The sequence below is a fragment of the Chiloscyllium plagiosum genome, unplaced genomic scaffold, assembly GCF_037043375.1.
Source record: "Chiloscyllium plagiosum isolate Xiang-an unplaced genomic scaffold, Cpla_swu_hap1 HiC_scaffold_25, whole genome shotgun sequence".
In the NCBI taxonomy this organism is placed as follows: Eukaryota; Metazoa; Chordata; class Chondrichthyes; order Orectolobiformes; family Hemiscylliidae; genus Chiloscyllium; species Chiloscyllium plagiosum.
The window spans coordinates 60246479-60271201 of record NW_028270163.1 but is presented as its reverse complement, the minus strand read 5'-3'; the positions used below and the strand labels follow the sequence as shown (position 1 = coordinate 60271201).

Here is a 24723-nt window from a genome sequence, read left to right as displayed (position 1 = left end):
GACAGTAAACTAAATGGGTTTCCCCACCCCAAAACATTGGGCAGAACCCCAGGAACAATATTCTTTTAAAATACTGCCTTTGGTTCTTATACATCTACAGGATGCAAAAAGAATCTCGGTTGAAATGACTCAACTAAAATAGAAATGAAATATATATCAGCATTCCCCAGTATTGCAGTGTTAGGCTGCATTCTCAGCTCAAGTCTCCACATGGGACTTAACTTTCAGACCCAATGCAGTATTTGCCAACCAGACTGCAACTAACAAGATGACACTGTAGAGAATGCAGAAGGGTGCTGCACCCCAAAGGCTGTGACTGGTAACACAAGACCAAGTTGACATGCTCCACCTGAAAAACGTGAGCTACAAAACTAAAAAGTTAAAACACAAGGCACAATAGAAGATTTACTGAAAAAAAATTTATTCATACTCAACACTAAAATTTGCAAATTACAGCAACCATTTTCAAAATACAGGAACAGCAGGGCAGGGAAAAACACTCGTCCTCACAGCTGGATGGGAAACTGAGAAAGAGGCAGGCAGCCTAATACTACAAAAAACAAAAAAAAAAGGATAGTGGCGACAGGAGCATGGTAAAAATCAGCCTCTTAATCAAAACAGCTCTATACAACTTTGTGGCCTGTGTATTTACAGATAGCAGTTTGCCAAGAAATGTAAACGTCAAGGAAACCGGGTACACATTTGCAGGTCACATGGTTTGGGTGCTGCTCACTTTAGTCTGACACTTGTGGAAAAAACAGGACTCGAGTTCACTGTTAGTGAAAAAGAGTATTGCAAGCACAAGAAATGGGAACTTCTTTGGGCAGCTAATTGTACATAAAAGTTCTGAAATGAATTTTTTTGCTTAAATTACAATTTCTCTCACTCTTTCCCTCTCCCTACACCACTACAGCTTTCTTTCACCTTGTTTTAACTGGGCAGAGACTTCAGGTCGAGCAGTCGAATCTTCAACGGGGATTCCTTGACATCTTCAAAAATGGCCACGCCTGTAGAAATTAAACATTTGACAACATGCAATTAGAATCACTGTAAAACAAATGCATAAAACGTGCTCACCATTATACACAACCATTTATTTTCTGTTTTTTAAAAAAAAAAGGCAAAAGGAAAGTACCTCTTGGAGACTTCCTACTGCCCTACACAGAGCACTTGTCTTCTGGGGTTTCTGCTAACGACTGGCTACAGCTCTAACCTAGAAAAGGAAACCCTTTCTCAGAGTGTAAACAGCCCACCTCTACTGTATCCTTAAGTAGTGATTTACTGTAATCTCCCATCTGTAATGACAGACAGCATACAGAGTTTGTCAACCAATTTATCACACAACATAAAAAGGGTCAAGGGCAGTGACTGTACATGTGAAAAACATTTTACCTTGTGGTTGGTCAATATTAATTCTTTACTGGAAAGCTCTCCTTGATGTGTGCTGCTGCCTTAAACAAACCAGTTAATGTTTAATTGTAACTTCTACAGTAACCTCAGCATAATGTTCACTTTACAGAATGCTTCACTTGTTTACAAATTTTAAACATTATCCATGTGGATATGTGAAGGCAATATGGGATTTAAGAAAAGTGCAGAGAAACAGCCATTTGGTCCATCAAGCCAGCATTCAAATACAGCATGCACTCTCCCATCTGCCCAGCTCCCTGGATTCCATTTCTATATTGGACTCTCCTGTCCCCAAGTCCCACCAGTTCACTCCAGTTTAGAGAGTGATTCATACCCTTCGTTCCCCGCTGAAATCATTGGGAGCCACAAATCCCTTCCTTCACCGAAACAATTGAAACCATATTTGTTAACTCATTATTGCAAAAATGTTTCTCCCATCCCTCCAATATTAAATATATTAAAGAGCGCTGTCAACAATGTTCTCAGGGAATCTGGAGTTAGTGAGCCCACAGATAAAATTAAAGGCTGTTTCTTCAAATTCCTTATCATTAACTCTGTTATAAATGGATCAGTAGGTGCAATCACAATTATGATTCATATAGCCCTTACACAAGCACAAACATCCCAACATACCTCAATAAAATTCCTAGTTTGTCAATAACGAAGCGATGTACAGTAACGTGTGAGGGGGTAAGGGGGAATTAGTGAGGCCTGGTTTTTAATACAACAGCACAGGAGAATAAACAAATTGCATTCCTAGTGCTTTGAAGGTAGAACGTCCTGGGATGGTGAAAAAATGGTGTAGAGTAAGTGAGTCAAAGCAGACTCATGAGAGGTGGCAGAGAAATAATTCATGACTTAGCTCAGTGACATTTTTGCTAACTGCCTATATTTAATGGGGCTGCACGTAGCCCAGAAACAGACCAGAGATACTGCTTCAATTATGTATCATGCTAGCCATTACAGGTGAACATTAGTGTCAATGCTTTCGTTTTTCTCCTGTGCCCCTCTGAAAGCTGATCATTGATGTGGGATTTGAGGTAAGAGGAAAAGGGTATAGCAATGCCACATGCATAAAATTTTCAAAATGTCATTATGCATCTAATAATTAACAACATTTTCAATTTCCATGGAAGGACACCATTGGCACCAGGGGTCAGTGGAGACAATATCAGCTCTCTGTAAGAGTGATCTTTCTAGTTTAAGAATACCCCCAGCCCCCCAACCCCAGCAAGTGTATTTCTTAATCTCCTGTCCAGTAGATGATTTTCAGCACCTATCAAATCCGAGATTGGTCTTCCCTAAAGAAGTGCAGTTTCTCTAATTTATCCACATAACTGATTTTCCTTAAGCCTGGAAACATTCTTATAAATCTTTCCTGCACCTCTTTTAGAGTCTCTGTATCCTTCCTAAAGTGCAGTGTCCAGATGTGGACATATACTCCAGTCGAGGGTGTACTAAATGTTTTATAAAAATATTCACCATTCTCCATTTTCTACTTTATGCCTTTATTTAATAGCCCAGACTTGTGCATGCCTTTTTCACCATGATCTTAATCTGTCCTATCACCTTAAGCACTTTTTGCACACATCCCTTCCTCAGGCCTACTGTTCCTACACAGAAAAAGGTACAGCCCCAGAATGAGATGGAATTCAAAGGTTGGGGCTCATCAGTTTCCAAAAAAAGGTTATTTCAAATGGGAAATGTGTAACTGAGAAATATACTTAGTGTGACAGAAATTCAACCTGGTACAATTCAGATAAGCAAAGGATAAAGGTTAAGGGAGCCAGTATCAAATAGGCACTTGGAAATATTTATTAATGGAGGGTATTCAGCTGTAAGACTGAGGCAAGCACTGGCTTCATTTAATAGCTGGAATGTGTTGTGGGAGATAGGAGGGCGGGTAATAGAGAACATTGGAGTCAAACAGGCTCCAGTACCTTGACCTAATCAAACTGGCAGAGAGACCACGTCCAATAGTAACCAGACTGACCCGGCAGTACTGACTTGTCAATGTGCCTATGTGCTAGAAACCTCTGCTGAATATCATTATTCACACTTTCACAGAGCTTCTTTAGAACCCTCCCACAGATCCAGAGTTTAGTTGGGCCAACAGCTGATCAGCCAGGAAGCTGATCACAAGCAAAGAATTAATATTGACAATTCCTTTGCCCACGTTGTAACCAAAGTCACTGCCATTCAAATGTCTTTCTGTATTTAATATTAACAAAAACAACTTCATCTGCCATGGCAGGATACCATCGGACTAAGAGCTCACTTGACATGGGATGGGAGGGCAAGGAAGGGGGACGGAGGGCAAAGAACTCGCAAGTCGTACCTCTGTGCTAGGACCTGTAATGTACTGCACGCAAACAGGAGGCTGCTACAGCTTTGTTTGTTTTAAATTTATGTGAAAAGTAAAGTTAAATTCTTGAAAATTCCCTTCCATCCCCTGTAGTTTGAAGAGAGTTCTGTAACAAATCTGCACAGAAACAATTCCACAATTGTCAAAAAAAATTATGGTGACAGGAAACGAATATTTAAATCCTGTGTTAAACATGATCAGCAAATACATTATGAAATAGCAAGCTTAAAAAAAATTAAAGATTTATTTTTAAAAACAGGCAAAAGCATTCAAACACAGGTGTGTAGAGAAAGGAGTGTACCTGGCATGAGTACCTGCAATTCATTCACTGATTCCTTGATTTTTAATTTGCTTTCATGGGCGGCTCACAAGATCAGCGCAGTGTGAGATATGGTTCTCAGGTTCACTTAGTCATAAACCCTACACTTCCATCAATCCAAGCTACTGGCTCGAGTTACAGAAAGACTCCATTAGAGTGCAAGGCAGTTTTTAAAAAAAAACAAAAAAAAACAAAAAATCTACAACATCCGTGACATTAACAGATTTTGTTAAAACTAAAAAAAAAATTTTCTTCAAATAGATGCCTTAGATGCAGTTACAGAAACAGGAAAAACCATTCTCCACCTACTTAATGAATTCTAAACTTATTCAAGTGATAACAATTCACAGCAACCAACCAACCCACACAATCCAATTTCCCAAAACTTTACAGTTTTCTTAACATTATTATTAAATCAAATTCATTCATTGCCATTCACCAGATCCATAAAGGAACAGAAACGAGGACCAGGTTTCAGAACATTACATAGAATATGCAGAGGTAAAGTAAAGTACCTAGTGTCTCCCAGATGCACATTTTGCCTCTTAATCTGTCAAGACTAGTCTGTTGTCTTCGCTCGACGTTTTACATAGTATACCTTCCCGTGCGTTTGTTGGTTAGAGTCTCTCCGTCTTCTGTTGCAATACTTACACTGCACTGCTAAAGCGAACCATAAAAAACAAAGGGCAAACCCTAACCGAGGAATGCAAAAGAGACACTTACCTTGGTCTGATCTGAGGTCAAATCAGATCAGTTTTAATTGGACTGAGTGTCACCTTCAGATTTTAGGTCTTCATCTCTCCCATTGACCTCGCTTTTAGTGGCGTCCACTTCCATGGCGTCTGGCCGAACCTCTACACACTCTCGGTCTGTCTGACTGGGTTTCCGACTGCTTTTCCTCATTTCATCAGAGTCTCTCCTTTCTGAAACATAACAATAGAAACTTACTGGAGACAATGGCATCATTTTCAGGTAATGGCTGAATGGAGGTGGCAGCAGGATTGGTTCATTTATCAAAGGCTTTAAATTTGAGGATAAATTTGGGGGAGGGAAAAAAAATGGGGTGGCACGGTGGCTAGCACTGCTGCCTCACAGCGCCAGAGACCTGGGTTCAATTCCCGACTCAGACGACTGACTGTGTGGAGTTTGCACATTCTCCCGGTGTCTGTGTGGGTTTCCTCCGGATGCTCCGGTTTCCTCCCAGTCCAAAGATGTGCACGTCAGGTGAATTGGCCATGCTAAATTGCCCATAGTGTTAGGTAAAGGGGTAAATGTACGGGAATGGGTGGGTTACGCTTCGTCGGGTCGGTGTGGACTTGTTGGGCCGAAGGGCCTGTTTCCACATTAAGTAACAATTTAAAACAAGCAGTTGTTGCTGCAACATGTCAGCTGGTACAGCTAGTGCAAATACATTCAACAGTAACTTTCAAAACACAACTGGAAGAGAACAAAGGACTGGAGTTGATTGGGTGGTGACTGCACAATGGATCAACTGGTAATGCTTTTTCCTGAGATTAATGTTTATACTTTTACACTCCAGACAGGACTGTAACCCAATAAAGACGCCACAACATCTAATGGACTGATTCAACTTTGGAGTACAGAAGAACCTTGATCATCCGAATACCAATTATCCGAAAATCGGATTATCCAAAGGAGATCTCCAGGTCCTGATAGAAACATTACATCAAAGACGTGTTTCCAACAGTGATCGTGTCTTTCATTACAGTGATTAAACAGGCACCATCTCCAAATGACTGACCTTCTGCCCGCTCTCTCGCCCCACATTTTCCCTGGAGTTCTACAGAGGGGTGGGGGGGCGGTATTGGATGGGATTGGGGGACCCGCGGGCTGTACCCTGCTGCAGTCTCCTCAATAGGGAGCAGATTCAGAGTCCTAGAGGAAAGGCATTTAAATCGATTAACCGAATAATCGAATATCCGAACTTAGTAGTACCTGGCCATCATGTTCGGATAATTGAGGTTCCCCTGTATTTTCAAAGCTTTCCTTTACCTTCTTGCCAATGTGCATTGTGCAATATTAATTAGCAAGGAACCCACCCCCCCCCAGTCACCAAACCATTAACATTGTAGTAGCTATGTAAATACTGGAGCAGCAACAACAGCAGCAGCAAGTCACTGGCTGGGAATTCTGTAGCATTCTTGCTGTTAATGCTGACATACTTCAGTCAGGAGCAGATGAAGGTCACTCGGCCCTTTAAGCCTTCTCTGTACAATTATTACTTCTCCCTCTCATCTACTCAATGCTCTGTAAACCCTTCCCTGAACCTCTCCAAAGACTCCTGACAGAGGAAAAAATGTTTTAAATGGGCAACTCACTTAAGCAGTGACCCTAATTCTCAATTCTCCTTAAGCGGAAATATCCTTTCAAGATTCACCCTGTCAAAACACTCCTCTTTCATGACACTATTTATTTCAATTTTATCACTTCTTATTCCTCCAAGTTCCTGAAGATCCAAACTGAGCCTGTACAACTTTTATCGCTTAAGACAATCTGCCCATTCCAGACATCGAGACTCAAACCTTGTCTAAATTGCTTCAAATAGATTCCATCCCTCCTTCGTTAAGTTGGCCACTTCTGCAAAACAGTAGACCATAAAACAGATGTAGAATTAGGCTGTTTGGACCAGCGAGTGTGCTCAGCCATTTGATCATGGCAGATATATTTCTCAACCTTTTTCCCCCGCCTTCTCCTGTAACCCTTCATCCCCTTTAGCAAGAACAAGTACCTACCTCACTGTCTTAAATACATTCAATGATTTGGCCTCCACAGCCCTCTGCAGCAATTAGGTCCACAGATTCACATGCTCAAAAGAATTGTCCTTTCACTGAGGCAGTGACCTCTGTTCCCAGTCTCTCCTTCTATGGGAAGCATCATCTTGATGCCTACTCTATCCAGGCCCCTCAATATTCTGTAAGTTACAATCAGATTCTCTCTCATCCTTCTCAACTTCTACAGACCCAGAGTCTTCAACCGCTCCTCATTTGACAAGCCTTTCATCCCTGGGATCATTCTTGTAAACCTCCTCTGGACCTCCACATATGCCAGCACATCCTTCCTGAAATGCAGGGCCTAAAACTGCTCACCATATTCCAAACGTGGTCTGACCAAAGCCTTGCACAGCCTCGGCAGTACATCTTTACTCATATTCTAGCCCACTTGAAATGAATGCTAACATTGCATTTGTCTTCCTAACTGCCAACTGAACCTGTACATTAACCTGAAGGGAGCCTTGGACTAGGATTTCCCAAGTCCCTTTGTGATTCAGATTTCTGAAGCCTTTCCCAGTTTAGAAAAGAGTCTATGCCTCTGTTCTTCCTTCAAAAGTGCATAATCTCTCACTCTCCCAATTGTATTCCATCTGCTACTTCTTTGCCCCTCTCCCAGCCTGACCAAGGCCTTCTGCAGCCTCCCCGCTTCCTCAACACTACCTGTGTCATCTGTAAACTTCACAACAATGCCCTCTGTTCAGATTATTAACGTCTAACGTGAATAGTAGTGGTCCCAATACCAAACCCTGTGGAACTCCACTAGTCATTGGCTGCCATCCTTAAACGACCCCTTAATCCCCACTCTCTGCCATCTGCCAGTCAGCCAATCCTCTCTCCATGCCAGTACCTTACCCGACACCACAAGCTCTTACTTTATTCCGCAGCCTCCTGTGCAGCACCATGTCAAAGACCTGCTGGAAATCCAAATAGATCATGTCCACTGGCTCTCCTTTGTCTAACCTGCTTGTTCCCCAGATCAAAGAATTCTATGATTTGTCAGGCATGACCTCCCAATGATGAAGCCATGCTGACTCAGCCATATTTTACCATTCATTTCCAAGTACTCCACAACGGACTGTCAAATTGTATCAACCACTGTTAGGAAGTTCAGAAATAAATTAAAATGCAGGATCTCAAATGCAGTAATCATGACTAACCCCAGTGCCACGTTAGCGACAGCAGGGGTCAGAGGACAGATCAAATGAATGCATGGCTGATAAAATAGTGCACCAGGGAGGGATTTAGATTCTTGAGGCACTGGGACTGTTTCTGGGGGAAGGTGGGACCTGTACAAGCCTGATTGGCTGGACCTGGGCAGACGAGGGACAAATATCCTCATTGCGGCTTTTGTTAGCCCTGTTGGTGAGGTTTTAAATAAGTATGGCAGGGGGATGGGAATGAAAGTGTCGATTCTGTTGGGTCTGATTCAGATCAGGAAAGAGGAGGTAGAACATTGAGACACTGACAACATCACTAACTAAAGACAAAAGCAAGTCCAGCAAAGGATAGTGACATAGGGTTTGAGCTGCTTGTATTTCAATGTGAGGAGTATTACACACAAGGCAGATGAACTACGGGCACAGACAGACATGGCAGCACAAGGTCATTGCCATAACAGAAACCTGGCTAAAGGAAAGGCAGTTCAATATCCCAGGATAGAGAGTTTTCAGAATAGTGTGACAGACAAAAAAAAAAATGGGGGGAAAGCAGTATTGGTTAAAGAATCAATTACAGTTGTGAGAAAGGATGACATGCTAAGCAGGCTAACAACCAAGGCTTTATGGGTTAAGCTTATGAAATTAAAAAAAGGAGCAGTCACACACCCACCAAAAGAGAGGGGGAGACAAAAGGACAAGTGTAGAAAATACTTTGTAGGACCACTGGGTGAAACATTCATGTACCATGTTTAGGAAATTTTTCCTGGACAATATGTGACAAACTCAACCAGAGGAAATGCAATGATGGATTTAGTTTTGGGAAATGAAACTGGGCAAGTGGGTAACGTGACAATGGGCACTTGTTGGGCCGAAGGGCCTGTTTCAACACTGTAATCTAATCTAATCATATCAGGGATAGTGACCACAATTCAGATAGATTCATTATGGAAAAGGACAGAAAGAAATCAGGAGTAAGAGTTTTAGGGAAAGGCAAATGTTAGAAAACTAAAGTGATTTGGCTGAGGTGGACTGCACAGGACTGCTAAAGGATAAACCAGTGGGAAGCACTTAAAGTACGATTCTTGGAACACAAAAATAAGAATAGTGCTGCTAAATCTAGACCCCCATAGTTGTCTAGTAAATTGAAGATTCAACAGAAAAAGAAACCTTACAATAGTTACAAAAAAAACTCAACACTGCAGATAGCCTAAAGGAGTACAGAAAGTACAGAGATAAAACGTTAAAAAAGAAATAAGGAAATCAAAGAGGGCACAAAAAATATTAGCAAGGTAAAGGAAAACCCAAAGATGTTTTACCAGAATATAAAGAGCAACAGGATAGTTAAGAAAAAAGTGGGACCTATTAGAGATTAAGGGTGAACACGCAAAGGATATGGGAAGAATTTTACATGAATTTTTTGTCTCTGTATTCACAAAGGGGCGATGAGAATATAATAATCCAGGAGTGTGAAATATTTGATAAAATGATTAGAATAAGTGTTAGAGGAGTTGGAATTCTTGAAAGTAGCTAAGTCACCAGGTTGGGATGGATTACTCCCCAGGATGTTGAAGGTTGTCAGGAAGGGAATAGCAGCTGCTTTCAGGATTATTTTCCAATCTTCACTAGACACTGGTGAGTGCTAAAGGACTGGAGGAATACAAATGCAGTTCTGTTGGTTAAACAAAGTCCAAAGGAAATGTCAAACATAATAGACCAGTTAGTCTTACTTTGGTGATGGGTATATTGTTAGAATCAATCCTGAGAAAATGGACAAACTGTCACTTAGAAAGGCATGGACTAGTTGGGGATTGTCAGCACGGCTTGGTTAAGAAAGGTCATGCCTTATGCATTTGACTGAATTTTTTGAGAAAGTGACAAGGAGAATCAAAGATGGTAGTGCAGTGGATATTGTCCACATGGATTTTAGTGAAGCAGTTGACAAGATCCCACCGGTCTGAATTAATGAATTCAGCGAATGAATGAGGCATGTCAGATTCATTAATTTAAAAAAAATGAGGTTTGCTTCCTTGAACGAACGGGCTGAGGTTTGCTTCCTTGAATGAGTCAGTCAAGTTTGATTCACCGAATAAATTGTGCCCGATTCATTGACTGAAAGAATGATGGTTGATTCATTGAATGAATGAGGTTTGCAGCATGGAATGAACAAGTGAAGTTTAACTCACTGAATTAATGAATGCAGTTTGATTCACTGAATGAAAGCATGAAGTTTGCATCATTGAATGAAAGAGTGAAATTTGATTCCCTGAATTAATGAATGAAGTCTGATTCAATGAATGAATGAATGAATGCAGTTTGATTCATTAAATGAATGAGTGAAGTTTGCCAGTCAAAAAAGTAAAAGCCCATCGGATACAGGGTAATATGCCAAATTATTTTCAGTAGCTGCCCTAGGAACCTGGTTCAAGTGATGTTCCATAGGAAAGATGGGATTAGAAACGGCACCGTGCTGTCTTTGGGACAACATGAACAAAATGGGCTGAATATCCTCCCTCTCTGCTGTATCATTTCTATAGTTCTATGGACCACAGTCAGGTTAACCAAACTATAGGTCCCTGCCTCCTTCCCTTCTTAAACAGGGATGCTACTTCAGCCATTTTCCACTCTTCTGGGTCACTTCCTAATCCAGCATTTCCTGCAAGATCACCAATGTTTTTACAATCTCCTCAGCCATCTCCTTCAAAACTCTAGGGTGCAGTCCACCTATCCACCTTCAGACTTTCAGCTTCCCTAGTACGTTCTCCTTAGCAATTGCCAATACACAAAAATTTTGTACATTGCATCAGTTTTCACAGTGGAAGACATCAGCAAAGTACCGATTCATATCCTCCATCACATCTCAGTTCCTATTACTACTTCTCTGGTCACATTTTCCAACAGTCAATGTCTATTCTTGTCTCTTATCTTTTAGATATCTAAAAATACTCTTGCAATTTTCTTTTAATATTACAAGCTCGCTTACTCAAATTTATCCCTCCCACCCACATCCTGTCCTCTGGTTTTTAAATGCTTCCCAATCCTCCAGCTGCCCATTAATCTTCAACACATTGTTTGCTTTCTTTTTTTGTTTTTATGCTGGCCCTGACTTCCCTGGTCAGCCACGGGGTTGCTTCATCCTCCCTTCTTCATTGGGATGTTCTCCAGATCTGGTCTCAGCAGTGCCTTGTGCACCTGATGCATGATCGCCATGCTGTTTGACACTGTTTTGAAACTTTAGTTGACCACAGATTATGTGTCCTCTCATCATATTAATTTTGTGTATTCTGCAACATCCTTTTTGATATTTGCCACTGCATCTTTATTGACCCCTTAACCTAACTTTCCAGTTCAATTCAGCTCTGTTTTCGTGCCTTCATAATTCATTTAAGTTTAAAAACAATCTTTACTCCCTCAAACTGAATATAAAATCAATCACTTTCATGTCAGGAGCGTGATGGAACATTCTCCATTTGCCTGGATGAGTACTGCTCAGAAAAAAGAAACACCACCACCCAGGACAAAGCAGTCCAATTGATTGATGCCCTATCCACCACCCTAAACATTCACTTCCTTCTCCACCACAATGGCAACGGCACGTACCACCCACGAGATGCACTGTAACAACTCAAAGTTCCTTTTACAGCACCTTCCAAACACACAATCTTTACTCTCCAGAAGGACAAAGGCAGCACATGCATGGGAACAGAACCACCTTCACCCAGACTTGAAGTTATATTGTTATTTGGTCAAAATCCTGGAACAGGACCCTGGATATACCTACACATTATGGACAGCAGCTATCCAAGACAACTGTTCATTACTACCCTTGCCAGGCCATTTAGAGATGTGGTAACAGTCAACTTGCCTGCAATGCTGCATCCCTCAAACAATTAAATTATTTTCACAATATTCTAGGATGGAATTTATGGTTTCAAAATTTGTCTTGAGACAGACCTTAATTAAAAAGTTAAACAGAGAAAGGAAATCCACTCGAGAGTTTAACCTAAACAAGTGTGATGTCATAGAGTCAGATGTACAGTATGGAAACAGACCCTTCAGTCCAACTCATCCAAGCTGACCAGATATATGCTGTAATTGTACCACCTCCCCCACTTCCTCTGGCAGCTCATTCATACACGTACTGCTCTCTACATGAAATGTGGTGTGTTTTGGAAGGTCAAATGCAAGAGAAAAGTACACAGTATATGGCAAGATCCTTAGGGACACTAATACACAAAAGGATTTAGGATGCAAGTCCATAGCGCTGACAGTAGCTACACAAGTGGATAAGGTGGTAAAGACAGCATACGGAATGTTAGACTTCATCGGTCAAGCACTGAGTATACAAGTTGGTAAATCTCGTTGCAGCTGTATAAGTCAGTCAGGTCACATTTGGAGTATTAGGTGCAGTTCTGGTTGCCACACTATAGGAATGATATGAAGGCTTTGGAAGAGGTTTACCAAGAAGGTGTCAGGTTTGTAGTGTATTAGCTATAAGGAGAGTTGGATAACCTTGATTGTTTTTGCTAAAGCATCGAAGGCTGAGGGGCGATCCAATAGAAGAAGATAAAATGAAAGGAATGGATAGTCAGTCTTTTCCCCCAGGATGAAAATGTCAAATACAAGGGAGCACAGATTTAAAGATGGAGAGGGGACATGTTCAGAGGAGATACGAGGAAAGTTTGTTTTTACAGAGGGCAATAGGTACCTGTAAAACGCTGCTAGACAAGGTAGCGGAAGCAGATAGAATAGCAATGTTTAACAGGCATTTAGTCAGACACATGAAAAGGCAGGGAATACGGGGGATAGACCACATACAGGCAGATGGGATTAATTTAGAACAGTATTGTGGTCGGTGCAGACACATTGGGCTGAAGGGCCTGTTCCTCAGCTGCACTGTTCTACGTTCTTCCTTTTATAAGGAAGCTAAAAGATTGGAAATCAAAATTTCTGGGGACACACCTGGTTGAAAGAACACAGAATATGCCCTTACAGAAGAGTGCACCTGGGAAATGTGGTGTGGCTGTTGCTATCAGCTGGGAATTAGATTAAATTCTAGAAAGGGAAGAGTGAAATTCACAAGGAAGACAACGTTTGGAAGAATGTGTGATTGAAATTGATGATATAAATGCTGAGTGAACTGTCAAGCCAACTCTGTGTAATTTATAGTTTACAATCAATCACAATTCACCTGTTAATTAATGTTTAATTTCTGAAGATTCTGAGTTTTGGACTCATTAATACTATTTTGGTTAAATTGTCGATCTTGTGGTTTAACTCTTAAGAATAGGTATTTCAGATTTATTATTTTAATAAACATCTCTACAATGGTTATATCAATGCTGAGGTAGTCAACATTAGGACATTCCATCCGCCAATCATTGGGATTTGAAGCGATTGCGCTCACAGGACAGTTGTACAGACCACGAGTGAGAGAAGAGGAACTGTTGTTACATCCATTCAAACCAGCAGGGGGGGGGGGGGGGGGGGGGGGGTGTAACTAAGATTGACCCTCAGAGTTCCATCCAGGGCTGGAGTTGTGAGTTTGACAGTTACGCAGCTCACTGTCACGTAACTAAGCTTACCCAATGATGATTGGAACAGATTTAGTTTGCAAACCACAGATCCTGTCCTATAGATATACAAGCACCTTAATCAACTGGCTCCATGCTAAGAAAGGTCTTGGGAGATATCAGTGAAAGAAGTCAATATATAACAGTTCTGAAGAGCCTGAATGCTTGTACCTTTGTCCTTTGACCTCCTCTCTTTCTCTCTGCTCCTGCTTCTGTGCTTGTGTGACCTGACATCCCGACTTCGTGATCGGCGCCGATCCCGACTCCGGGATCGGTGTTTCCTTTCTGATCGGTCTCTGCTTCTCTCAGAGCGGTCTCTGCTCCGCCGATCCTCACCCCTTTTGTGAAACCAAATTGAAGTGAAATGCACACTTAGAAATTCAACACTTTCCTAACAAATCTCACAAAAAACAAACTTGTATCAGCACCTTTATTACAGTAAAATCTCAGCGTTTCACAGGAGAATTATCTAATAAAATTAGACACAGCCACACCAGGAAATACAACAGATTAAAAAAAAACTTAAATGTGAAGTAATAAACAAAATGAACAGGAATGTGGCACGAGTAAGTATGCCCAACTTAAAATGCTGCATGAGATAACCTCAAGAAACTTTGCCTTTACTATTCAAGAGTTCTTAGCAAGGACTCCACCACGTCTCATGAAATCCCTAGAAATGCCCTTACATTGTTGATATGTCCTTGCAATCAACCTTGCTTTAATAAGTCAGTCAATAAAACAACTGTAGAACAACTACTTCATAGTACTAACTGGTCAAAAAATACTTACTAACTTAACACCTGCTTACTCTTAACTCCTCCTGAAGTACTACCAAGAGTGAGGACTTGGCAGAGCTGTGGTAAAAGGGAGGAAAAGTAGCTGAGGGTAGGAAGTCAGCCAGAGGAAATTCAAGTGCTGACATGGGCTTCAGGTTCCAGGAACTGACAAATGAATTTCGGCTGTTGATTAGTCATTTTGGGCATGGATTTCACTTAATTTCCTGTTGTGGGGAGTCTCATTTCCTTGCTTGGGCTGAAACAGCAGTAAAACACATTTGAGATAAACATGGTTCTTGCTGGTCCATGGTAGTGACACAGGTATGCCACTTAAGTGACTATTACTGAAGACTGGACGCTGCAATTGAATTATAGGCATAGACACAGGCACTCCAGAAAGGTAAATGCACTGGGTTGTCATGGGGTCTCACTTACTAGTACAATACAAGCAGAGGAAAGAATATGTACACTGCAGGGCAACTGCTGCACCACAGCTGTGACAGGGCAGGTGACAGCTTCCCGTCAGAGTCAGGAAAATCTCAGTATTATAATGGTAGCTTCACAGCGACCGGTACTTCAGACTATAAATCAACTGCAGTTAAAAAAAACTCTGATTCACTGATGTATGATCTAGCATACAGGTGGCTCCAAAGGCAATGCAACGTCGCAAATTCTTAACTCCCGCTGAAAAAGCCTAATATGCCATTCAGTTCAGAGACAATTGAAATGGAGCAAGTGAGGAAAACATAATCGAAACATTCATGGAGACACTACGTAAACACACAAGCGAGGAGGACTGAAGAGTCTGCTAACTGGGGAGATGAACTAAGACGCAGGGAGACTAGTGTGCTCCACGAATAACAGGATGGAGTCTGTTTCTGTTCACTAATCGTCTTTAACTCTCAGGTCTCCTCTACACCTCATTCCATACCTGGTGCGTTTCTTTTCACGTTCCTTACTGCGTGACCGCTTGCGTTCACGCGACCTGCTTCGCCTTCTGTCAGACGCCCGGCTAGAATGGGAATGCCGGCTCCGCGAGTGGCTCCTCCTACGCCGTGCCTCCCTCTCTCGCTCTTTCTCCTCCTCTTCCCGCCGCCGTTTCTTCTCCCTCTCCTCCCGCTCACGCTCTCGCTCCAGCTCCCGTTCTTCCCTCTCGCGTTTTAATTTGTCATCACGTTCTGGTTCTTCAGTCTTCTTCCGAACCTTCTCCTGGACAGAAATAAAACACTAAATACACAGCCAGCACATACATATTGTATGAATGTTCAACATCATTTGCAACTCCTCAGATACTGAAGCAGCCCGTGCCCAAACGCAGTAAGACCTGGATAACATTCACGCCACACAAATGCTAGGTAATGACCATCCCCAACAAGAGAATCTAACCATCACCATTTGACATTTAATGGCATTACCACCACTATCCACATCCATAAACTAAACAGGACTAGGGATTAAAAATACTATGCCTGTTACAGGAGGTTGAAAATTCTGCAGCAACCTCCCCAAAGTCTATACACTATCTGCATGGCATAACTCAGGAATTTGGTGGAATACCCGCAACTTGCCTGGAGGAGTGTAGCTTTGACACTATCCAAGACCAAGTATTAATTTAACACGCACCTCATCTAACAGTTTCAACATTCACTCCGTCTACTAATGCTTAATAGCAGCAGTGTGCATCATCTACAACATGCACTGCAACATTTCACCAAGGCTCCTTCAAAAGCACCTTCCAAATCCACAATCTTTACCATCCAGATGGACAAAGACAGCAAATACATAGGAACACCATGACCTGCAAGTCGACATCTCCTACCCACACCCAGAGGATATACATGCACACAACTTTATCACCTCAATCTCCCAAATGTAGAAAAATATTTGCAGACTCTGCAAGCTGCTCTCAATTTAATTTTTCAATCCTCATTATTTTCTGGTCAGTTTGCACTACACAACCCCCACGGTCATTATCTGCTTACCAAAGTGTGGTGCCCAGAACCGAACCTAGTGACTCCAGGGTCAGGTCTACCGTCAGTTCAGTAAGATAGTTGTAACACTCCAGCCGTGCACTAACCTTTAGCTCCTCCACGGTTGCTTTGATCTTCGCATAGCCCATGTGCTGCTTCCCCATTAAGTGATCATCCACCCTGGACTGTGCATCTCCTACGATGAGGAATGCACCGCACACTTCACATACCTCCATCTGCTTCTCCTGGGCCGCAAAGCTCTCGATGGTCTGCAGAATTATTTTAAAAATATCCTATAGGTATATGTATCAATCACGTGAAATAATCAAAGACGACAAGCCAATAAGCCTCACCGAGCTGGCAGATCGCAGTTGCTCTCGCTCATCTTTCAGCTGTTCGACAAGTTTCATCATACCCTGGGCCTCTTCCACCTTCCCCTCAGAGCCCAGCTCCTCAATCTGAAAAACAAAGCAAGATCAAATTACGAGTGCCTTTCACCTTCACTGGCTGTGAAATGCTTTGGCAAATCCTGAGAAATGCAGCAATGTAAACACAGCAACCAGTTAGTGGACAGCAAACTCCCTCAAACAACAAGGAGAAGAGAATTGGATCATTTTTTTCAGGGACCTTGATAGAGGGAGGAATATAGGTCAGGATGAAGGGCTTTTGCCCGAAACATCGATTTTGCTGCTCCTCGGATGCTGCCTGAACTGCTGTGCTCTTCCAGCACCACTAATCCAAAATATAGGTCAGGATGCCGAGAGCATATAGATCAAAATATTCCCATGGGATGACTCATTCACCAGAGCGGATGACAAATAGAGGGCCAATTTAACATTTGATCGGGAAGACAACATCTGACAGCATAACACTCAAATTACTGCATTCAGAATATCAACCTGAATTTGACATTTGAATCCATACCCACTTAGACTATAGACAATAGGTGCAGGAGTAGGCCATTCTGCCCTTCGAGCCTGCACCACCATTCAATATGATCATGGCTGATCATCCTTAATCAGTATCCTGTTCCTGCCTTATCTCCATAACCCTTGATTCCACAATCCTGGAGAGCTCTATCCAACTCTTTCTTAAATGAATCCAGAGACTGGGCCTCCATTGCCCTCTAGGACAGAGCATTCCACACACCCACCACTCTCTGGGTGAAGAAGTTTCTCCTCATCTCTGACCTAAATGGTCTATCCCGTATTTTTAAGCTGTGTCCTCTGGTTCGGCACTCACCCATCAGCGGAAACATGTTTCCTGCCTCCAGAGTATCCAATCCTTTAATAATCTTATATGGCTCAATGAGATCCCCTCTCCGTCTTCTAAATTCAAGGGTATACAAGCCCAGTTGCTCCAGTCTTTCAGTGCAAGGTAATCCCGCCATTCCAGGAATTGACCTCATGAACCTATGCTGCACTCCCTCAATAGCCAGAATGTCTTTCCTCAAATTTGGAGACCAGAACTGCACACAGTACTCCAGGTGTGGTCTCACCAGGGCCCTGTACAGCTGCACAAGAACCTCTTTGCTTCTATACTCAATCCCTCTTGTTATGAAGGCCAGCATGCTATTAGCCTTCTTCACTACCTGCTGTACCTGCATGCTTACCTTCATTGACTGGTGTACAAGAACACTCAGATCTCTCTGTACTGCCCCTTTACCTAAATTGATTCCATTGAGGTAGTAATCTGCCTTTCTGTTCTTGCCACCAAAGTGGATAACCATACATTTATCCACATTAAACTGCATCTGCCATGCATCTGACCACTCACCTAACTTGTCCAGGTCACCCTGTAATCTTCTAACACTTGACTAAAAGGAGTGTGCAGTTACAATGTTCGATATCCGCATGAGCCACCACGCGGTGTGAATGCTTCTGGCGATGACTTGCCTCCTCCAGCCCTGTGTTACAGAGGCACAGTGTAGTCTGACTAAACTTCATGGGGAATTCCTCAAACCAACCTCACACACTGATTGTACTCAAATCACTCAACTGACTCTAGGAAGGCACTTGCTCATCTAAGACATGGCCCTGTAACTCCAATAGGCAGACACAGCCAGCATCCATGGTACTGTCTGAATACAGACATTTTACAAACAAAGGGACGGCTAGTTCCATTTCCTGCTGGACATTTTAACGACAAGTCAGAGAGAAAGTTCAGGAAGCCTAAAACAGAGCCTCTTCCCAGAATTATTAGAGCAGCCATACTTTCAGCTCTTACCTGTTCCAGGAGTTCTTCTATTTTCTCTGTTAAAACCTGACCCTTCTCTTCATTCTTACTCACAGGCCCTCCAGTCTGCCGGAAACAGGCATAATGAGCAATTCAGAAACAGCAATGTTAGTACAGCAGTTAATCTCACATACCATTGTACACACCCCCCATCTCCATAACCACCCACACCCTTCATTTTACAATTCCCTCCACACAGTATTCATTCTCAAGAAACCAACTGCTTTATAAACATTCGAGTGGGCTTCACTATACGCTTGTAGAATCAGACTGTGTTGAAAGCAGCCCAGATGCTATTTTTAGTGAATCAGTGCCCAACCCTGGCACTCACCGCTGTTCCAGTTGTCGTGTTCTGGGATAGTGCCAACCGAGCATGACCTCGACGGATCCGCCGCTCAACATCAGCCATCAGGTTTTGCAGATAACGCAGGAAGTCTTTCTCATAACCCACTTTCATAAAACGGGAGCTCTTCTCATAGCTGCGGGAGCAAAGGGCAGATATAACTTGGATATTCCACATGTTGGGACAGTACACAAGAAGCCATAAAGCTAGAAACTTACTATTTCCGCAGATTGTCATCATGAATCTTCTCACAGGGACCTAAAGGAGCAAAAATTGAAATGTAACATCACAAAAGGTATGTCTGTCACAAATAATGACCACAATGCCACAATCAAGACCATCAGAAAGTCCACCCTAAGGAAGCTCTGTCTCAAATGCCATTCCCTCTGAAAGATTATATTTCAAAACTTGAAAGTCCCTGTAGAAAAAGCCATGGGAAAGGCCAAAAATAATTTTGGTTTTATGAACAGATACGGATGGTTTAAATGGAAACTGACTATGAGAAAACCCTCTGGAATAAAAGACAGAAAGGAGATCTAATCATCCAAACAATCATCTAAGTCTACAACACAAAAGGACCATTAAGTCTACTGAACCTGCACCAGTCAAAAGCAACCACCTAAGTAAACTAATCTCTAGAATCATCCCAATTCCTTATCTGAACTCTTGCTCCCATACATTATCTCTGGCGAGGAGGTGCCAGCATTGGACTGGGGCGGACGTCACACAAGACCAGGTTATTGCCCAACAGGTTTAAGTGAAATCACAAGCATTTGGAGTACTGCTCCTACATCAGATGGAGTCACTTCACCTGGTGAAAGCAGCGCTCCAACCTCCGCCAACTCACCCCCCCATCCAACCTGCCACCAAACCCGTCCAGTTCAACCCGCCCCCACCTCCACCCTCTGGCCCTGCCCATCCCGACCACACCTATCCTGCTCCCAGCCCCACCCACCCCGCCCCCTCCCTCCCCCCACTCCCGGGCCAGCCACGCTGGACACCAACAGTAAGACTGCTGCTGCCTTGGCGGTGGTGGGAGTGGAAGTCTGTCATTTGGAGACGGTGCCTGGGCTCCCATCGATGCCCAGGACTATTCTCCATAGCATTTTAGTACGCCAAGTTTGTCTTTAATCATTGTAAACAAAAGGCATGATCAGTGTTGGAAACACCTCTTTGATGTAATGTTTCTATCGGGACCTTGGGATCTTCTTCGGATAATCTTATTCAGATAGCGGTTACTCTGTATTACCTCTCCATTGCTTAGCATTATGAGTTCAGTCCTGCAAAGCCCCCAGAATCTTTTGTCGCATTAAAGGTGCTATATAAATACATGTTTAAAAGACGAGACTCAGAAGCATAGAAGATAGAAGGAGTAGGTCATTCAACACCTAAAGCCTGCCCCATTTAATATGACCATGGCTGATCAAGCTCAAAATCCTAATCCCATCCTCTTTCCATAACCTTGCTCCCATCAGCCACAAGAGCTGTATCTTACTTCCTTGAAAACACTGTTTTGACCTCAACCACATTCTGTAGGAGTGAACTTTTACAGAAGCCAATAGGTAGCTGTAAAATGCTGCTAGAGAAGCAGATACAATAGCAATATTTAACATGCATTCAGTCAGACATGAAAAGGCAGGGAACACGGGGGATAGACCACATGCAGGGATTAATTTAGAACGGCATCGTGGTCGGTGCAGACACGTGGAGCTGAAAGGTCTGCTCCTCGGCTGCACTGTTCTATGTTCTAATTCAAAAGGCTCACCGCTTGGTGAAACATTTCTCAATTCAGACTTAAAAAAGGTTTACCTCATAACAATGATCCCTCATTCTAAACTCCCGCCACCAGCAGCAACATCCTTCCTGCACCCACACTGAATAGACCTGTTAGAATTTTATAGGTTTCTAGGAGATCCATCCTCACTAGGATTATTCTAAACTCCAGTGAGTGTAACCCTAACTTAATTAATCTTTCCTCATACATGAGTCATTTCATCCCAGGAATCAGGTTTTAATACCTTCGCTGCACTCCTTCGTTTGTAAGAACATCCTTTCTCAGATAAGGTGACCAAAATGGCATACAATATTCTAGGTGTGGCCTCATCAATACCCTGTTTAATTGCATTAAGACATCCTTCTCCTCTACTGGAACCCTCTCACCATTAAGGCCTTCTTCACTGTCTCCTGTACCTGCACCCCTACTTTCAGTGAATAGTGCACAACAACATCCAGGTCTCATCGAGCATTCCTCTCAACATACAGCCAAATATAGAGGAATCTCGATTATCCAAATACCAATTATCCAAAAATCAGATTATTCGAAGGAGATCGAGGGCCCGACAGAAACATTTCAAAGTAGTGTGTCCAACACTGATCACAGTGATTAAAGGTGTGGCCGAGAACAGTCCTGGACTGATGGGAACGCAGGCACTGTCTCTAAACGACTGACCTTAAAATTAAGATGTTGCTCATGTACATCAATAAGCATAGGGTCATCGGTGAACAGGACTTGGGGAAGTATTATAACCAGATGCTGTTTAATTTCTTCCTGTTGTCCTTTCCTTTGGAGATGCTGATTCTGACCGGGGACAGTTCATTCATCAGCTCCTTTCACTCTCTGGAGTATACATCCATAGCCACCAACAATTCCTCACCATCTCTCAAACAGGTTGTGGCAGGCAATTCCACTGAGGGGCATCACTGCTATTCCTCTACCTTGAAAGGCACACATGCCAGTCAGGAGTTTTAGTCACTGCGCAGAAACCCTAGAGAGCTGCCCTTGCTTTAATTATCAGTGTATGTAGGTCACCATGGCAGCCTCCACTAACTGCTCAACAGGCTCGAGTGACTAGCCAGTTACACCAGATCATGTCCTCAGTGATAACTAAACTATTGAACAACTGGATTATCATGAAACAGTTTTATATGAAGCATTCTTACCCAGGTCAGAGCGTGTGTTCGTAAATAACTCAGCTGGACAGAATCCACACAGGAAATATTTACATACCTGTTAAAGGCAAAATAGTAACAGTGGTCATTAGTTTCAGTAACAGATTCGCTTTCACAATATGCATCAATTCCACCCCAAACCAAACATACTCAATACCTCAGTCCCATTCCACACTACAGCAACCAGTACAGCTGAAATTACACAGTAGCCTCAGTGTTACTAAGGAATCCAAGAACAAAGCAAAAGTATTATTTCAAGACAATCAACTCTATGTAATCCTGGATAATCACCACCAGTGCTCCAGACTACATTTTAGTTTCTCAAACAACTCCTGACAGATATTGCACTTATTTCAGAAAAAAAGGGGTGCACAAATGCATGTCCAAATTTCAGCCGTGGGAGTCACTGCACAGTACACAAGGAAATCTGATTGAGAATCAAAATCCAGACTTTGCAGACAGGACAGATGGATTCTTACTGACAGGTTCAGCACTCTTACACCGGAGACGGAAGCAAATTATCCAGGGTTTCTACTTCAATCACTAGAGTGGCCCTGGTGAAAGGAACACAGACAGCGTCCCACTTGTTAAAGAGCGGTCAGGCATTCATAAATTGACATTTGACAAAAAAAAACTGGAAGTGGGTTGTTGCACTACAAAAGTTCAAAACAAGGTAAAATAAAAGTGAGGAACTGTGTTCTTCACCCTCGAAACAGTTTGCAACCCATTTGAACATGGGCAGCATCAAGACAAAGTGAGCAGGCAGATAGTTTAATCAGTGATCTCAACTAAGTGTGAGGTAGAGGCAAGCACTCACAATCTTATTTGGAATTATCCATTGGTCGGAATTGTCACAGGGCTAATATTCTGAAATATCTGCCTTATCATCAAGAGTGTACCTTCAGCACAAACTGTAACAGATCCAGGTAGCTACTCACCAGAGTTTTAAAGTGAGTTAGGAGAAGGGTAATAAATACTGGCTTTGCCGGCAACGTATACAATCCATGAACAAATAAAACAAAAACCCATAAAAGCATACAATCAATGGTGAACATTTTAAATTACTCACTAAGTTGGCAAGCAGCATGCTATGACAGGATATTCTACTGAAACAAACAGTTAAGCCACACCCAATTCCTAACTGCTGCCTCATCAAGATAAATGTCAATAGGGGTAGAACTGAAGGAAGAACAATCTACAAGTATATTGACAGGTTTTGCACGACCACACTAACAGTTAACCTAGGTCACAATTAAGACAACAGCATAAGAACAGAATATAGCAGCATTAAATATTTTATAACACAAAACTGTCACAAAAAGTGAAAACAAACTACATAACACTGACACTGTTGTGGGTCTTCATAATTTGCTGCCATCTTTATTTTGAGATTGCAATTTACTATAATAATTTTAAACACTAAGAATCTTAAAAGTGAGTTTGGTTTATAAAAGCATAAGGTTTACAACACCATTCCCCACCCCAATGCACTACTACAACTTGCCCTGTGATAAGGCCACAAAGGAAGCACTTTTCAACTGGATAGAAGATAATGAATCTGCAACCCCAAATTAGTTTTCAGGATCTTTACTAAAATCTCCAGGATTTTCACTGATGACATTAACATGGGGGGGGGGGGGGTGAAGAGAGAGACCAAAAGCAGCAGCTGATATTAAAAAAAAAGTCATAAATCTTCAGTATTCCCCACAGGATATTTTTTTCCTAACAAAAACTGAAGTTTATTTTTAATCCAGAGAGGTTAATTTTATGAATGAGTGTGTGCATTCTCAGGAAGTTTGTTTTCCTCAAATTCCCAATGAAACTAGTTAAGTACAACAAGACAAGTCTGAGATCCTTGGCTTAGAGACGAATTAACGAGCAACCGGAATCAACTTGATCACTTTTTGGTTAGGATTCTGCTCATTGGCAGCAGGTGACTTCCAGACACCAGACACTGTTCCACCTCCTGCTCAGTCAGTCCAGGGGGGGGGGGGGACACACAGCGGTGACAGATTCAAACCCACCCGCAGCGAGACCCTCTCCCTCCCCGCCCTCACTCACACCCGGGGCCGGGGCACAGGGACACAGCTAGGCCCCAGGCCTCAGGCCTCCCCGGGAGAGGTTCCAGCACCCTCAGCCAGCGGGAACCCTCGCTTTGTTTCCCGGGTTCTCGCTGGCAGCTCCCGGCAAAGCCCTTTCTGCACGAACCGGGGCCCGAGGCCAGGCCGCAGGCTCCCGGCGCCAGTGAGATGTCACTCGGTTTCTGTCAGACCGGGCCCCGGGGACTCACACTCTCATCGTCCCACCGGACATTCTGGCGTTTCTCGTCCGGGGCCAGGTTACGGTCACGGCCCATCAACTCATCCAGAAGCTGCGCGTTCGACAACATCGTTCCCCCCCGCGCTCCCAAAATGGCGCCAGCCGCCTGCTCCCAGTCTGCACCGCGGCTCCCTCCCACACTGCAACGCACCGGAAATGACCCACGCCGCCAGGGTCACCTGGTTTGGTCAGGATACTCCCCATGTCAGGGTTACCAGAAATTACCCCTTTACCCTCTAATTATACCCTTTAACCTCTACACCTTTACCCTCAGATTATACCCTATATTACCTCGTTACCCTCATTATACCTTTCACCCTCTACTTACCCCTTTACACTCAAATTATATATTTCGCCCTCTAATTGCCCCTTTAGTCTCTCATTCCCCTTTTCTATCCAAATATCCTCTAATTGTCTCTTACACTCTGATTACACCTTTACCGTCTCGTTACCTCCTTAACCATCTAATTGCCCCTATATTTGTACATTGCCTTCTAACTAACCCTTTGCCATCTAAT

General features: G+C 42.8%; 1 protein-coding gene across 7 annotated transcripts; it reads right to left on the bottom strand.

The window, feature by feature from the left end:
• Positions 1-404: 404 nt before the first annotated feature.
• luc7l3 (LUC7-like 3 pre-mRNA splicing factor) lies at positions 405-24323 on the bottom strand. Of its 7 annotated transcripts, XR_015761443.1 has the most exons (13): positions 24177-24323; positions 21878-21944; positions 19156-19195; positions 18926-19073; positions 18586-18660; positions 16713-16817; positions 16467-16628; positions 15321-15598; positions 13785-13951; positions 4818-5017; positions 1136-1213; positions 925-1007; positions 405-550 (listed from the first exon to the last, which is right to left on the bottom strand). XR_015761443.1 is itself a non-coding variant. In XM_088000777.1 (11 exons), exons 1-10 carry the CDS (start codon positions 24273-24275, stop codon positions 4851-4853), a joined length of 1308 nt encoding a protein of 435 aa, XP_087856903.1. In that variant the 5' UTR covers positions 24276-24323; the 3' UTR covers positions 405-1213; positions 4818-4850. The 7 variants fall into 7 exon arrangements, 3 of the variants coding, with proteins under 3 accessions (XP_087856903.1, XP_043571123.1, XP_043571125.1); XR_015761442.1 differs by having other exon boundaries at positions 925-1213; XR_006315284.2 differs by having other exon boundaries at positions 405-1007.
• Positions 24324-24723: the final 400 nt, after the last annotated feature.